Source organism: Stigmatopora argus, chromosome 23, assembly GCF_051989625.1.
Source record: "Stigmatopora argus isolate UIUO_Sarg chromosome 23, RoL_Sarg_1.0, whole genome shotgun sequence".
NCBI classification, from domain to species: Eukaryota; Metazoa; Chordata; class Actinopteri; order Syngnathiformes; family Syngnathidae; genus Stigmatopora; species Stigmatopora argus.
The window spans coordinates 5528480-5544164 of record NC_135409.1 but is presented as its reverse complement, the minus strand read 5'-3'; the positions used below and the strand labels follow the sequence as shown (position 1 = coordinate 5544164).

The 15685-nt window shown below is 42.2% G+C and overlaps 1 protein-coding gene across 8 annotated transcripts in view; it reads left to right on the top strand.

Moving 5' to 3' along the window:
• The window catches only part of foxp2 (forkhead box P2), a 135289-nt gene extending 125085 nt beyond the window's left edge, over nucleotides 1–10204 (top strand). For all 8 annotated transcript variants that reach the window (XM_077593821.1, XM_077593820.1, XM_077593814.1 and 5 more), the window contains 4 exons: nucleotides 354–475; nucleotides 1241–1310; nucleotides 2137–2426; nucleotides 7438–10204. In XM_077593821.1, coding sequence (XP_077449947.1) covers nucleotides 354–475; nucleotides 1241–1310; nucleotides 2137–2426; nucleotides 7438–7585 — 630 coding nt within the window. In that variant the 3' untranslated portion in view covers nucleotides 7586–10204. The remainder of the gene's footprint in view (nucleotides 1–353; nucleotides 476–1240; nucleotides 1311–2136; nucleotides 2427–7437) is intronic.
• Nucleotides 10205–15685: the final 5481 nt, after the last annotated feature.

The window sequence follows — 15685 nt, the reverse complement described above, 5'->3', positions numbered from 1 at the left end:
TTTGTTCTAATTCTCCATCTATTAACAAAGTAACACATAGCTAGGAATTTAATATTACTAAAATGTGTTTAATAGTACTAAAATTACATAACATCACCATTATCAAGACCGGCATTAGCACTTCTGTCAGTACCATAAGCCATTCGCTATGCTGATTACCTCCTTTTAGCCTACTTACTCTGATTGATATGTACTGTGTGTCGGACTTGTAAGAGCATTCGCTTTCAGTCATTTCTCCATGTTTTTTTTTATTGCTAATGAAATCAACGGAGCGCCTATGTTCCGGAATTCTCCCCCCAAAAAATGCACGGCAGCTAATGAGCGAATACGCTTCCTCGCCGTCTGACCCGCAGAACGCCGTCCGTCACAACCTGAGCCTGCACAAGTGCTTTGTGCGCGTGGAGAACGTGAAAGGCGCCGTGTGGACGGTGGACGAGGTGGAGTACCAAAAACGGCGCTCGCAGAAGATCACGGGGTAAGTAAGGCCCCTGGTGGGAACTGAGGTTGGGGGGGTTGTTTGCTGCTTCAAGTTCAGGTGAACCATTGTGGACTGTAAATGAGAATGAATCACGATACTCCAATCAAAACTTGACTGGACGCATTTTGGGCTATCGTTTATTTACGTCATTGATTCATGAGTTCAATTTGGCCATGGTTTTAACTGTTGCTGTGTGATAGGTTCATTAATAGATATACTTTAATAAAAGGAAAGACATCAGAGCACATAATCCAGCGTTAACTTGCAAGTGAGAATCAATCCTGACTCGTCCCGTTACGGATCATTCTAAAGAAAGACATCCTCTTCTGTCCATTTAGTTGCAATAGAATCACAATCAATTAAGGTTATCTTATTCAAAACAATTGCATAAGCTAACCGAATAACACAATTAAGGTCGGAAACCAAAAACAACTGCATAAGAACTGCAAAACAATTTCCATATTTGGTGAAACGAGCAACACTATTTTAAAACAATATGCGAGTATTTTCGGAAGTTGATTAGATTATCGCCATCTGCTCCGGAATCCAAGTCAAAGCAATTTAAGAGTCCTTCACAGATCTTCATTGCAAACCCAGATCAACAGTCCTCGGAGCCCGGGACTGGGTGAACTGTCAGGTCAATAGTCCTCGGAATAGGGCAAAACAATTAAACGTCCTCGGGGCCAACTGCAGGGGGAAGTGTATGATTACTCCCTGCTTTTTACCCGTCATTTGACCACTGATTTCCTTGTATTTCTCCAGAAGCCCATCACTCGTCAAGAACCTTCCCTCCAGTCTGGGATACGGCTCCGCACTAAACGCCAGCCTACAGGTATGAACCAAACCGGTACTCGGACGTTTCGTCGAAAGACGTTTTGTCCCCGGATGTTTGGACGACCGGGACGTTTGGTCGACCGGACGTTTGGTAGAACGGACGTTTGGTAGAACGGACGTTTGGTAGAACGGACGTTTGGTCGAACGGACGTTTGGTAGAACGGACGTTTGGTACAAAACCAGCTCTCAAAATTATAATCATGAAAGAGAGAGTGAGTTTAGTATCTAAATATCTAATATCAAAATATCAACAGTAAACTCGCTGTCAGAATTTGACAGCGAGCGAACCCGGCGACCAAACGTCCGTTCTACCAAACGTCCGGTCGACCAAACGTCCGGTCGACCAAACGTCTGGGGACCAAAAGTCTTACCAAACGTCCGGTCACAAACCAAACCAGCGGACACCGCCATCCCATCACAACCAACCCCCCCCCCCCAACCCCCCCCCCCCCCCCCCTGTCCACCATCCTTCCCGCAGTCGTCCAAGATCCACCTAGTCTGTGTGCAAATGCAAGGGCGAGCATATTAATATTTATCCGGGCTGTCATAAATGATTTGGCTTCATTGTGTACGTCGGCACGGATCACATGGCAAAAAAAAACTTTAAAAATTTAATCGCCGCATATAACTTTAATGCTGGGCAGGCAAAAGTGTCAGCAGGGGTTTATTATATGGAGGCCAAGTTTTCCAAGGGACGAGGGCGTCTGGCTGAAAGAATACTTGTCACTTCCTACTACGATTTGGCCATCATTTATTCATCTTTGTTCTGCTTGGCAAAAGTAAGATTAGAGTTTTAAAGCGAGGTATTCTCTGTTGACCCACAGGCCGCCCTGGCAGAGACCACCCTCCCCCTACTGGGGACCCCCGGCTTAATTAACAGCGGTTCCATGGGCGGCGGCTGCCACGGCCTCTTGGGCGGCGACCCATCCGGCCTGATGGGCGGAAGTCCGCCCGGGCTGCTCGGCGGCAGCCCGCCAGGGCTCCTCGGGATCAGCACGCTGAGCTGTAGCCCCCCAACCCTCCTGCAGTCGGCCCACGACGACATCAACGGCTCGCTGGACCACCTGGACGCCAACGGCCACGGCAGCCCCGGGTACTCCCCGCCAGGACACATGTAGGTTTTGCGCCCGCTTTGCTTTCACACGCGATAAAATGTCGGAAACCAGCCCCGATCCGTAACAGCCCTCGCAGACTGACAGCCATCAAGGAGAGCTCATGCTTTTAATGGTCCAATTATGGAAGAATTTGCACATTTTTACGATTTTGAGAGGCTGTCTGGGAATGTAAGACGTGTTCAACCACCCACATTGTGTCCTTGTGGCCTTTGTTGGTTTAATTGCCTGATATTTAACCCACGCTACCACTGCTTTTTTTTAATAATGTCATGACCCAAGGCCAAGGTTACATTTATCATCGCTTGCATGTTTGAATACAATGCTGGGTGTGTCATAGTGGTTTGGCTAGGAATTAACTACAGGGAGTTGTACTACTATTTGGAAGTTTGGAGTTTTTTTCTCAGGAATAGAAGCTATTCTCTATTTGGTTAGCTGTTAGCACTGAATAAAGCACGTGTCAAAGTGGCGGCCCGGGGGCCAAATCTGGCCCGCCGCATCATTTTGTGTGGCCCGGGAAAGTAAATCATGAGTGCCCACTTTCTGTTTTAGGATCAAATTAAAATGAAGAGTATAGATGTATATAAAATTTCCTGATTTTTTCCCCCTTTATAATCAATAATTGTCATTTTTTAATCCATTTTTTCTTTGTTTTTAGTTCAAAAATCATTTTGTAAAATCTAAAAATATATTTAAAAAAAAGCTAAAATAAACATTGTTTTAGATCTATAAAAAACGGAATATTCAGGGATTTTAATCCAGTTCCACAAAAATTCCACAAAAATGATGCGGCGGGCCAGATTTGGCCCCCGGGCCGCCACTTTGACACGTGCTCTAGAAGATAGCTGTTTAACACGATCTCACTCGTAATCAAAGAGAACAAAATTGCCTATGTATAAATAAAAAGCAGGGTTGCAAATCTTACTAATTAGGAATAGAAACTAACAACAATTTTGAATGTAAATGATTTCAAATGTCCTCCAACTCCGAAATGACCCATAACACACTAACAGTTACGCACATATAATGCGCATGCAATGTCCATCAGTGCTCACTGGCAAAGTCACATGACATCCCCTTTAGCATGTAATGGACAAAGGATGCTCATAGCGAGTCTATCTAAGATGGGAGCGCTTGTTTCGGCCATACGTGAATCTTACCGGGCATGTTTACTACCCCAGCCCTAAAACGCGGATGTTAAGTGGTTCCCCACTCCCTCAGGTCATTTAACTTTTAATATCAGCATGAAACTGATGGCCGCCTCGACACCGACGTGAGATGCCTCAGTATACACTGCCACGAGAACCTCAAAATGGAAGAGATGTGTTTTCCGAGCATCGTTTCTAAATAATGGAGCAGGGCGTCGCGCTAAACTAAAGAGGACATAACCTCTTATAGACCTTTTATCAGGAGAGGACAGGGTAGTCTGACAATTAGACTAACCTCTGCTTCCTAAAAGGTTCACGCTATCGACTCGACCACTAACCAGATCGCCCGCGGACATGCTCACTGGAGCAATACAGTTATGTACACCCTAAGGGTCTTACTTAAAGGAAAGACTCCTGATTTGCAAGAGCATACGGAAACAACAAAAATGTGGATGCCAGTTTCCACTTTATCAGTATTAGTTTCCAGCAATGTTCCCTCTAATTTTTTGTTTGTCTGGGCAGAAAGACAACCTCCCTGAGCACACTGAGTACCCGTGTGAGCAACATCATCATTGCTCGCTCTGGACACACACCAGTATCACACCTGCCATAAGCAGGTGTATGTCTACTACACATAAATGATTTAGTAATAATAAAATGTAATGATTAATATCTATGAATGGGCCGCCCGCCGGATGAGTGGTTCGCGCGTCGGCCTCACAGCTAAAAAAAAAAAGGGGATTTTATTTTGTGCGCTCCATATGGTTTGCTGTGCGCAGAGAAGACGAGAGTAGTGCTTAGAGCAGGGGTCGGGAACCTTTTTGACGAAGAGAGCCATAAACAATTCATATTTTCAAACATTATTCCTTGAGAGCCATACTCAGAATTTAAAAGTAAAAATACATGAAAATGTGTGCATTTATTAATCATTTCACCACTTTGAAAGTAAAAAAAAGTCTGAATTCTTTTAAGAATATTTTTTCACTGCTGCTAATCAATGAGTATCAATGAGAGTAAGCATACAGAAGAGTATAATGAAGAAAAATTATGATTAAAAAGGCGCTAGAGATAGTGTCGGCGCCACAGTGTGACGCTCCCATTGGTGCGTTCGGGCCTTAGGTGGTCTCTCACCAGCGGTTACCATATTTTATCACACAAGTTAGCAGTGAGCCATATACACCCATCAAAAGAGCCACATATGGCTCCCGAGCCATAGGTTCCCTACCCCTGGCTTAGAGGGAACATTGGTTTCCAGTGCTATCTTTGCTCCCAGTTCATCTTTAAAACCACCACCCAAACCCCGCCCCCTTTTAGTCGCTCCTGACTGGTGCCGAGAAGCTATGAGACCAATCTTAATGTACTCCTCCTTGATAACCACCCCCCCTTTCCTCCCTCCACCTCCTCCCTTAGCATCCGGAGGGATTTTCTGATGCATCCGATGTGTCAGAAATAATTAGCTTTTGTCAGATTTATTATGGTGGCGCAAACGCCTCTCCCCGCCCGACTCAGGCCTCAGATCATGTTCTGCCTTGTTTGTGCGTGACAGCATTATTATTCTTGTTAGGCCAGCAACAACTCCTCGAGCCCCCGCCGCCGCCGCTTATCGAGCCGAGATGCCCGTCCGTTTGGAGTTAAAAACATGTATCATGGCGTCCGAGCCAACTGCCAGGGCTGAAGTTGATTAATGGCAGAACCTCGCCGCCGCGGTTTTTTTTTTTCTCCTCCCGCCTCTTGAGGAGCGACACGCGCAGCCCCCTGCATATTAACGAGCGGCTGCGCTTTCTATTAACTAGATAAAAAAGCCTCTCCTCTGCCTTTGCTCCGGGGGGCTTAGGGATGAGAAATTCTCCATTATTTATCATGTGGCCTGTGTTTTTCCCCCCCCTCTTCTCTCCTCACTCCCCCATCCTTTCCTTCCTTTTCATGTATTTCAACCTGGTGTCATCAGTAAACTTTTAAATGCCAAACATGTCTGAGGCATGGCGGCCCATCGCTGTTCTTCCTTTCAGCCGACGCGGGACGTCGTGTCAAATTATCGTCCAGCGAAAACAACACGCTGGATAATGCATGTCTTTATCGTGTTTATCGAGCAAGAACGGGGCGGAAAAATGGCTTGCACACTGTCACACCCTAATCTCCCCTGTCGCCCTTTTCCCTATCCTATTGCTTCCTAGAGCTAGACATTATACATGTGATTTGACACACAAATAGTAGCTTGAAGATAGAGAGACGAGAGCCAAAGATGCTTTCAGACATGCCCGTGGTCATGTCTCTTTCCTTTAAGTTAATTTTCTGTAGCGATCCAACACATTTTGTTTATTTTCAAAATAATGATAAGAAAATACACCACTAACACTTTGCCATGTATGTGATTCATTATTTCTCTGGTCTTGTGACTAGTATTTTCGGCCATTTTTCATGTACCGTATATTCCTCACTATAAGGCGCACCCAACAGCCTTCAAATTTTTCAAAAGCTGGCCGTGCGCCTTATAAACCGGTGCGCCTTATATACAGGGTGTCCCAAAAATGTATGCACACTAAAAGAATTGTAAATGCGGTGTTTAATTAGAATTTTATTATTTCAAAAGTGTGAGAGTATTTACAAATATCATGTTTCTGTTTTTTCACTGCTTGTTCTCAAACTGGCGCCCACTTTGATCCAGGCACTGCTGACAACGCCAAACAATAGAATCGCACACATTATGAAACAATTCTCTTGGTATTTGGGTGCATTCATGCTCAATGGCATCTCTTAATTCAGCAATTGTTGCAGGTTTCGTAGCGTAAACTTTGTCTTTGAAATTCCTTTCTAAATTGTCTTTGCACTTAACAGCATTTTCACATTTCCAGTAACATTTTAGAATAAATTTTCTTCGAAGTTAAGTCTGGCTGTCATTCCTCTCTTCAGGGGTTGAGTCTGATAAAAACACAAAAAGTAAATTTATTAGCTATTTACAATTATTTAAAATAAAGTAGTCAAAATGCACGAAAAGACCAAAAATTATACTTGTAAATATTCTCACACTTTTGAAATAATAAAATTCTAATTAAACACCATGTTTACAATTATTTTTAATGTGCATACATTTTTTGGGACACCCTGTATGGATCAATATTGAGCTGCAACTATGGTAAGCAGCCCCCGACTACATTTCCCCCGTTGAAGAAGTAGTGCGCGGTGCATGCTGGGATATGTAGTTGTTTGGTCAATCCACCCGGAATGACTGCGATCACTCTAATTCAGTATTTTTTTACATACATTGAAGGTGCGCCTTATAATGCAGTGCGCCTTATAATGCAGTGCGCCTTATAATGTAGTGCGCCGTGCATGCTGGGATATGTAGTTGTTTTGTCAATCCACCTGGAATGACTGCGAGCACTCTAATTCAGTATTTTTCTTCTTTTTTTACATTCATTGAAGGTGCGCCTTATAATGCAGTGCGCCGTGCATGCTGGGATATGTAGTTGTTTTGTCAATCCACCTGGAATGACTGCGAGCACTCTAATTGTAAGTAAGTTGCGCCTTATAATGCAGTGCGCCTTATAGTGTGGAAAATACGGTACTAAAAACTAAAAACTGTCCAGTCAAAGCCAAATTCGTTCAAGTTATCCCACAATAGGAATGTGGAAAAAATCTCAAAATCAACTCTAAATATTAGCTGAGCGTATTAAATCACCTATTCAAAAGTTGTCATATTAATACTAAAATTGGACGTCAATTGAGGGCCGTGAGTTTGAAACGCCTTGCTTATATATAATGCAATTAAAACACTAGTCCGGAAATCACCTTGCCCACCACACCCTTATCTGACCTATCGCATCCAGTCAATCATGTTTTGACTCCCCGTGTGGTTGTCTCACAGGCTGCTGCCCGTCCACGTCAAGGAGGAACCTCCCAACATGGACGACGAGGACTGTCCCATGTCTCTGGTGACGACGGCCAATCACAGTCCCGAGCTGGACGACGACCGGGAGCTGGAGGAAGGGAACTTATCAGATGACTTGGAGTGATTTTCCTTTTTTCCTCAGTGTTTTTTTTTCTCCCTTTCCAGACTTGGCAAAAGAACCACTCCGCAAAGTTCACTTAAACTGCCGCCTCGCTCTTATCTTTCCGTTTCTCCTTCTCTGTCTCTTTCACACCTCTGGGACTATTTATTGCGCATGCACTCGGGCACTCCAAAGGAACTCTCCACTGCAGCGCTTTGGGACCCCAGACTCCAACACGCCAAGGCATGAGATGCCGGCGTGGTAAAAAAAAAAAAAAAAAAATCTGATTCGTCTAAGGATGGAGCACAATTCCACCGTATTCTGCCAAAAAAAGGCCCGTTTTGTTTGTGAATCAGCCGAGCCACAGTAGTTGTTGATGTCTATAGAGACGATTGGCAATTCGACTCCAAGTCTGTTGTGTCACCGCTTGTACGTCGCAACTATTTTTTTCTTCATGGCGGACCCCTTACTGTAAATGCCATTACCACCGTCGCGAGGGAAACCACGCTACCAAGAGTCATTAGGGACGCAAATCGAAAAGCCTCCACCTTTCTGAAAGCTTTGTCTATCACACACAGGCAATAGCTAGAAACCAAAGCCCACGCCAGCGTATTGACAGAAGACGCCAAACTCAAGCTACTTTGACCAAGGTGAAGCTTTCGTTCCGCAGAAGAAAAAGAAACTACCTTCGACTAACCTCTGGGATTGCTCCTCTAGTACAGCAGATTTCTAAATGAAACGTGGGGGCGGGGGGGAGGTATTTCCAGGCCAGAGAGGAGTGAAATATCAAAGTGGATCATGACCAAAACTTTTATGTAGAGTGCGGAATCATTTGGTTTTGAAATGTTTTTGAGTTAAGCAAGCTGGTGAACCTCTATGATTCTAAACGGCACTGTCACGTCACGACCGAACCACCGACAAACCAAACAAGACAAAAATATCTAGCAAAGCCAAATAGTACTCAAGTGGAAATGGAAGGGGCTCGGTTACCAACGGAAGAGGAAATACTACTAACGATTGCTACGAATAGCCATGTCACGCTCCACTGTATCTGGATGAATGGTTGCGCTTCTAAAAGTGTTGTTGCTTTAATTCAAACCTGCGTTTCTGGAGTCAGGAAACCAAAGTCAGACAAAATTCTGCCTCGAAAAATTGGACAACTATGCAGTATTTGCTGGGATTTCAAAGTTTTCATTGATTCCATTTTTTTTATACAATATTATATTTACTTAATATAATCAAGGCAATTTTGACATTATTGACAAAAAAATCCAGAAATTTGAATAAAAAACATTGAAGCAATGCTATACCCGAACGTGAAATTTCGATCTGCTACCTTAACGACAGAAAGGGGAAAAAAATTCCAGGACAAATTCTGTGTAAAAAAAAACGGCGTAACGGCTTGTTATCACGACCAAAGCGGACACGATCTACAAAACAACCGAGCTCGCATTTAGCTTTGAGAACGTAGCACATCTGCTAACATGAGTCCACAGAAGGACTTCCTACCCAAATCTTACCACGCCAAAAATAGAAAAACCAACAAAAAAAGGGTTCTCTCTCTTATACCCAAGGCTTTGGAAAGACAAAAAAAAATCTTCTACCTCTGCTCACTCCGAACACCGACGCCAGATCGCGAGCTATAAACTCCCCCCCACAAACATACCCACCCACACACACACGTTTACTGAAGATTTGCATTGTAATAGGTCGTCCTCAAACATTTGTAGAGTGCTGATGTATAGATTACCTGTAAGGGAATATTGTGTTTTAAACATGCATGTCAAATGAGAAAAAAGAAAAAAAAATCATTTGTTGGACGGATCGAGAGCTAATAGCGAGAACCAGAGAGGATGTCCTAGCTATAACATATAAAAATGCATAAAAAAATGCATTACCTCAGAGTTTGGGGAGGGTCAGCCACAGAATGCATATTACCTGTAGATTTGCATGGGTTTTTTTTTGTATAAATGACTTTTAAAAAATAAAAAAAAAGTCTAAAATAGTTGCTTGCACATAATACCAGAAAGACCTCCAGAAGTTGCTCCTCCACTAGATTTTAGGATTGTCTGGATTTTCTGGGGTTCATTTTTGTTCGTATTTTGATAACTGTGCATACTTATGTAAACAAAACGGGGGAAAAAAAGACTCACGTGGGTGGACCCATACATTGACTTTTTTCTAAAGAGGAAGCATCTGATCTGCGTTTTCTGTTGCCGGAATTTTTACCGTTTCACTCTCGTGGCTAAGAATAGCTTAACCTATTTTTTTTCCCGCATCTGCTTTGAATAGCTGTAAAGGCTTTAAACCTAATGTGTGTATTTATTGCTTGTACTTCTGTGCATACTTTACGAAGCATTATGTCCGGCAGATCCGCCTATGTATAAGGTAATTGGGACTGTAGCAAACATATGTTTATGTCATTGGTGAGACTTTTTATTTTCTTCTTTTTTTATTTTATTTTTTGGGAGGATGAAGTTTGGCGACTTTTTTGATACTTTCCATGACTGTGTACTGTGTTCATATGAAAAGGTTCTCTGACGTTAGAAGGTTATGGTTGAGAATTGTAACGTCATTATTTTCTGTATTTCATGGCATTTCACTGCTGAATTCAAATAAAGGACCAAAAGTTGGAATTTAAAAGCTAACCTTTTTTTCTCCACATTAACGTAAAGCACAATAATGACCCGTCTAATTGAATTTCAAACGAATAAAAACTGAAATTAACTCAGATCATGGCCTTTAACCTTATAATGGTAACCCTCTATTTCAGGGGTTACCTTTCACGCTTCTGAAATAGAGGGTTACCATGGTTACCGGGGGAAAAAAATGGGTACCCTTCATTGCACCGTCTTGCTTAGGACCCATTTTTTCCCCCGGTAACCATGGTAACCCTCTATTTCAGAAGCGTGAAAGGTAACCCCTGAAATAGGGTACACGGTCGATTGGTCGCCGGTCTTTTGCCCGCCGGTCTTTTGGTCGCCCGGAAGGTAAGTGATAATTACCATTTAAATCGTTGCTCTAATTCCCTAAATACAAACTGTGAATGACTATTTAGTCATACTTAATGCCCTAGTAATTATTAGGCTAAAGAAAAGCTCCAAATTTCCCGGACTTTAGTTTTTTGTTGGAGAACTTGTTAAGATACGGACGTAGCTTCTTAAAGGGACAACGCATGTACATACAAACTCTTCTACACTCACACGTCGGCTCAGTGAAACTGCTCATGGCCATTGTTGGCTTTTATTGATGCGTAGACCGTGTTGTTTTACCTTGTTTTGTCACCGGTCTTTTGGTCGCCCCGACCGCGACAACGGGCGACCAAAAGACCGCGACCAAAAGACCGGCGACCAAAAGACCGCGACCAGAAGACCGGCGACCAATCGACCGCACACATGAAATAGAGGGTTACCATTCTAGGGTTAATAACACTTGAACTCCCGTAAATGTGGGGATATTTTTGCGTCACTTTGTGTCGTTTGGTTCAATTCAAAATGAATCAAAACAGACAAATAACACAACCTGATTTATTATTATTTTTTTCATATTGACATTTACTTAACATAACATTTTTTCACCTAACGTTGACATGTCCAAAACAGCTTTAAATGGAATTCTCCCCATTTGCTTTTGACACCTCCGCTCCAATTGGCTGTTGCGAGGTCAAAGGCGGCGACCGGAGCGGGGCGCCGGCCGCCGCCGTCGTACCTCGTCGGTCACGGATCGCGATTCCAATTCGAGCCCGGCTTGAGCGATAGGCTCGCCCATTAGCGGGCGTTCCAAAGGCTGCCCCAGGAACATGGCGCCCCCCCCCACCCGCTTTAACAACCGGGGAGTGGTCCGACGACTCCGCCCGTTACCTCCTCGGCAACGGCGGCGTCTCCTCGCGCTATTTATGCGGCGGCAAGTGTTTGCGAATTCAAGCGAGAGACGGCATACGGAGCGCAACAAGGGCCGACGCAACATCAGAGGCGAGAGAGCGCGCCGACGCCTCTCCGAGAGCATGAAATAATAATGGCTTGTGGTTAGAGAGGTATCTGTGAGTCACACTGGCTGCTTTTCATAAAGTGGAGTTATTTACAGGGAGATGAATAAAAGAAAGGGGAGTTGGTGAGGCAGGCCTTTTCCACATGAATGACACGACTGGAAAAAGGAGCTTGTAATGTACTGTGGCAGGCGAGTTTACTACCAAACGCTCGCTGAGCAGAATAAGAATGGGCTGAGAAGGGAGGCCACCCGTTTGTTTTTTTACGATTATTTCAGCTTTTAAAACAGGCGTGTGGTCAAAAAGCCGAAAGGGACTGGAAAGCCATGGCTGGAAAAAGTGGACACTCAAATTAAGCACTAATACCTGGAAATCACCAAGAAGTGACCTGGAATTGCCCAAAAAAATCAACAAGAAATGACCCCAAACTGTCTAAAAAATCTTGCCTATTTTCTAGAATGTCAACTTCTTAAATGAACCACTAATACCTGGAAATCACCAAAAAGCGACCTGGAATTGCCCAAAAAAATCAACAAGGAATGACCTGAAACTGTCTAAAAAATCTTGCCTATTTTCTAGAATGTCAACTTCTTAAATGAACCACCAATACCTGGAAATCACCAAGAAGTCACCTGGAATTGCCCCAAAAAATTAACAAGGAATGACCCCAAACTGGCTAAAAATCTTGCAATTTTCTAGAACATTTGAGAAGTTGACATTCTAGAAAATTGCAAGATTTTTAGACAGTTTCGGGTCATTCCTTGTTGATTTTTTGGGGGCAATTCCAGGTCGCTTCTTGGTGATTTCCAGGTATTAGTGATTAATTTGAGAATTTGACATTCTAGAAAATAGGCAAGATTTTTAGACAGTTTTGGGTCATTCCTTGTTGATTTTTGGGCAATTCCAGGTCGCTTCTTGCTGATTTCCAGGTATTAGTGGTTAATTGGTGTCAATTTTTGGGGGTTTGTATCAAGTAATGTGTGACTTGATTTTGGGACACTGGGTTTTTTTACTGCATCACTCCCTGTTGTGGTCTGGTGATTTTTTTACTCACTTATTGTTGGGGTTTGGGTTGGTTTTATTATGATTTTTTTTCCCTGTGTGTCCTGTCCCAGTGATTGCTCATGTGTTCACCTGTCGTTTCTCCGCCCCCTGGTGTGACCCCTGCTTGAACCCTCTTGTGTTTCCCAGATGTTCCTAATTGTAATCAATCCCTGTCTGTCTATTGAAACTGTGTGTTAGTGAGTCCTCTTGGGATTGTTTGCTTTGTTTGCATCATGCTAAGTTTCCAGTTCCTGGTTTCTTCATCTTCCACGCCAGGTTTGGTTTTGTTATTTATTTCCAAGTCCTTGTTATTTTCTTGAATCACCCCCGTGCCTCACTCATTAAAGTTTTTGTTAGGCACTCCCATACCTGTCAACCTCTGCCGATAACTGCCCTTATAAATGATTATTGATTCCCCTTACAAACCCCCCAAAAACCTTACAAACACCGTACGAGTCGTACGGTGTTTGTAAGGTTTTTGGGGGGTTTGTAAGGGGAATCAATAATCATTTATAAGGGCAGTTATCGGCAGAGGTTGACAGGTATGGGAGTAAAATCTTGTTGATTTTTTGGGGCAATTCCAGGTCGCTTCTTGGTGATTTCCAGGTATTAGTGGTTCATTTGAGAAATTGACATTCTAGAAAATAGGCAAGATTTTTAGACAGTTTCGGGTCATTCCTTGTTGATTTTTTGGGGGAAATTCCATGTCGCTTCTTGGTGATTTCCAGGTATTAGTGGTTCATTTGAGAAATTGACATTCTAGAAAATAGGCAAGATTTTTAGACAGTTTTGGGTCATTCCTTGTTGATTTTTGGGCAATTCCAGGTCGCTTCTTGGTGATTTCCAGGTATTAGTGGTTCATTTGAGAAGTTGACATTCTAGAGAATATACAAGATTTTTAGACAGTTTGGTTGTCATTCCTTGTCGACTCGTACGGTGTTTGTAAGGTTTTTTGGGGGTTTGTAAGGGGAATCAATAATCATTTATAAGGGCAGTTATCGGCAGAGGTTGACAGGTATGCTCCACGCACTCGTCCCTTGATTGCTTCCCTTCATTTTGGCCATTTTAAATGTCACCTCCTTTTGATTTTGGGTCACTTCCTGTTCATTTGTCGTAACAACTTCATCTTGATTCTGTGGAGTTGATTTGTAGGGGTTTATGGGTTCATACTTCTGGGAAGCTTCCTGTTTTTTGGAGGGGGCGGGGTCTCTTCCAGTTCTTTTTAGCTCACTTTTGGGCATTTACTTCCTGTGAATATTTGCACATTTCCTTTGGATTTTGGACACCGCTTGTTGATTTTTATCTTCAGTTCCTGCTCACCCTCAGATTTTATTTTTAGGGATTTGAGTCACTTCCTGTAATAGCCTGCAGGCTTCAACTTATATTGAAAGAGGATTTTTTTAGTTCAGGAACTGGTTTCCATCCTAAATTAGTCTGCGCATCCTCTAATGAAGAACAATTGTGTCAACGTGCTTCTTGTATCTTAGCGGAACAGCGCTAATCTCTGACTTTATTGATTAAAGAATGCAGACTTTTTATTTTTTGCTCCCTTGCCCAATTCTGGCCCAACGATGCGTGTCACCCCCCGCCTCCCCCCGGGGTGCCAAATTGCCCGCTAAATAGTCCAGCGGCAATGGCAACGCTAATTGAGATCATCATTACTATAATTGCGGTGCCTGAGAAGCGTGTCTTAAATAATTTTCATTACTCTCGAGTTGATTTTGGACACAGTGCAAAAAAATAATTGCATAGCTCCGAGGCAACTGCCGCTTGAGTTTGTTGGAGTCTCATATCAGCGGAACACCAACAACACTTCCTTCCCTTGAAACTGGGTGATTTCACCCTTTTTTTTTAAACCTATTGTCCTAATTTTGAAATGAATTCGTCGTGTGTGGCATTAGTTTATTTTTGTGATTTTTTTTTTCCAGATCATATCCTATTTTAAGTCATGAGTTCACCTCTTTTTTCCTCATACAGTGGTACCTCGAGATACAAGCTTAATTCGTTCCAGGACTGAGCTCGTATGTCGATATTCTCGTATCTCGAACGAACGATTCCCATTGAAATGAACTAAAAACAAATGAATTTGTTCCATCCCTCTGAAAAAACACCAAAAACAGGATATTTGATTGGAAAAAATGTTTGATTTGTTCTAATTTGCCATCTATTAACAAAGTAACACATAACTTGTGGTTTAATATTACTAAAATGTGTTTAATAGTACTAAAATTATACGGATTTCGAAGGGGAGAGAGAGAGGGGATGGAGAGGGGGGGGCTTTTTGCATGGCAACCCGCTCGTAACATAACATAAACAAATTTAAATGAACTTGGATTACGATGCAGACACACTCAAAATTAAATTTAATCTAACCTTACATTAAACTTAATTCTAATTTTGTATTAAAGTTTGATACCTTTCTTCTCCCGGGTTGGCACTACGTATATGTTTTGACGAAAGTTTGGCGACACTCTTTTTCCTTGTCGACGATAATGTCAAATATTTATTCATCTTATTAGACGTGCTTCATAACTGAGCAAAGAATACCCCGAGATTTGGTACAAAAGTAAAGCTGGCATGCAAAATGACTTGAATGGCTGGACATCGTAAGGCTTTTTCTTTAAAAAAAAGTGGTCTATGTAAAGTAAAGCTTTTATTTGTTTAAAAAATAAATACTATGTATATATAGTCAGGCTTTTTTCTTTAAAAATGACCATGTATATTAAGGGTTTTTATTAAAAAATGACCATGTATAGTAAGGCTTTTTTATTTAAAAAAAACGACCATGTACAGTAAAGCGTTTTTCTTAAAAGACGACATAGTATAGTAAGGCTTTTTTTCTTAAAAAATTACATAGTATTTTAAGGCTTTTTTCTTAAAAAAACAACATAGTATAGGCTTTTTTCTTTAAAGACGACATAGTATAGTAGGGCTTATTTTCTTTAAAAACGACACAGTATAGTAAGGCTTTTTTGTCTTTAAAAACGACATAGTAAAGTAAGGCTTTTTATTTACAAAAAAGACCATGTATAGTAAGGCTTTTTTCTTAAAAAATGACCATGTATAGTAAGGCTTTTTTGTTTAAAAAAGACCAT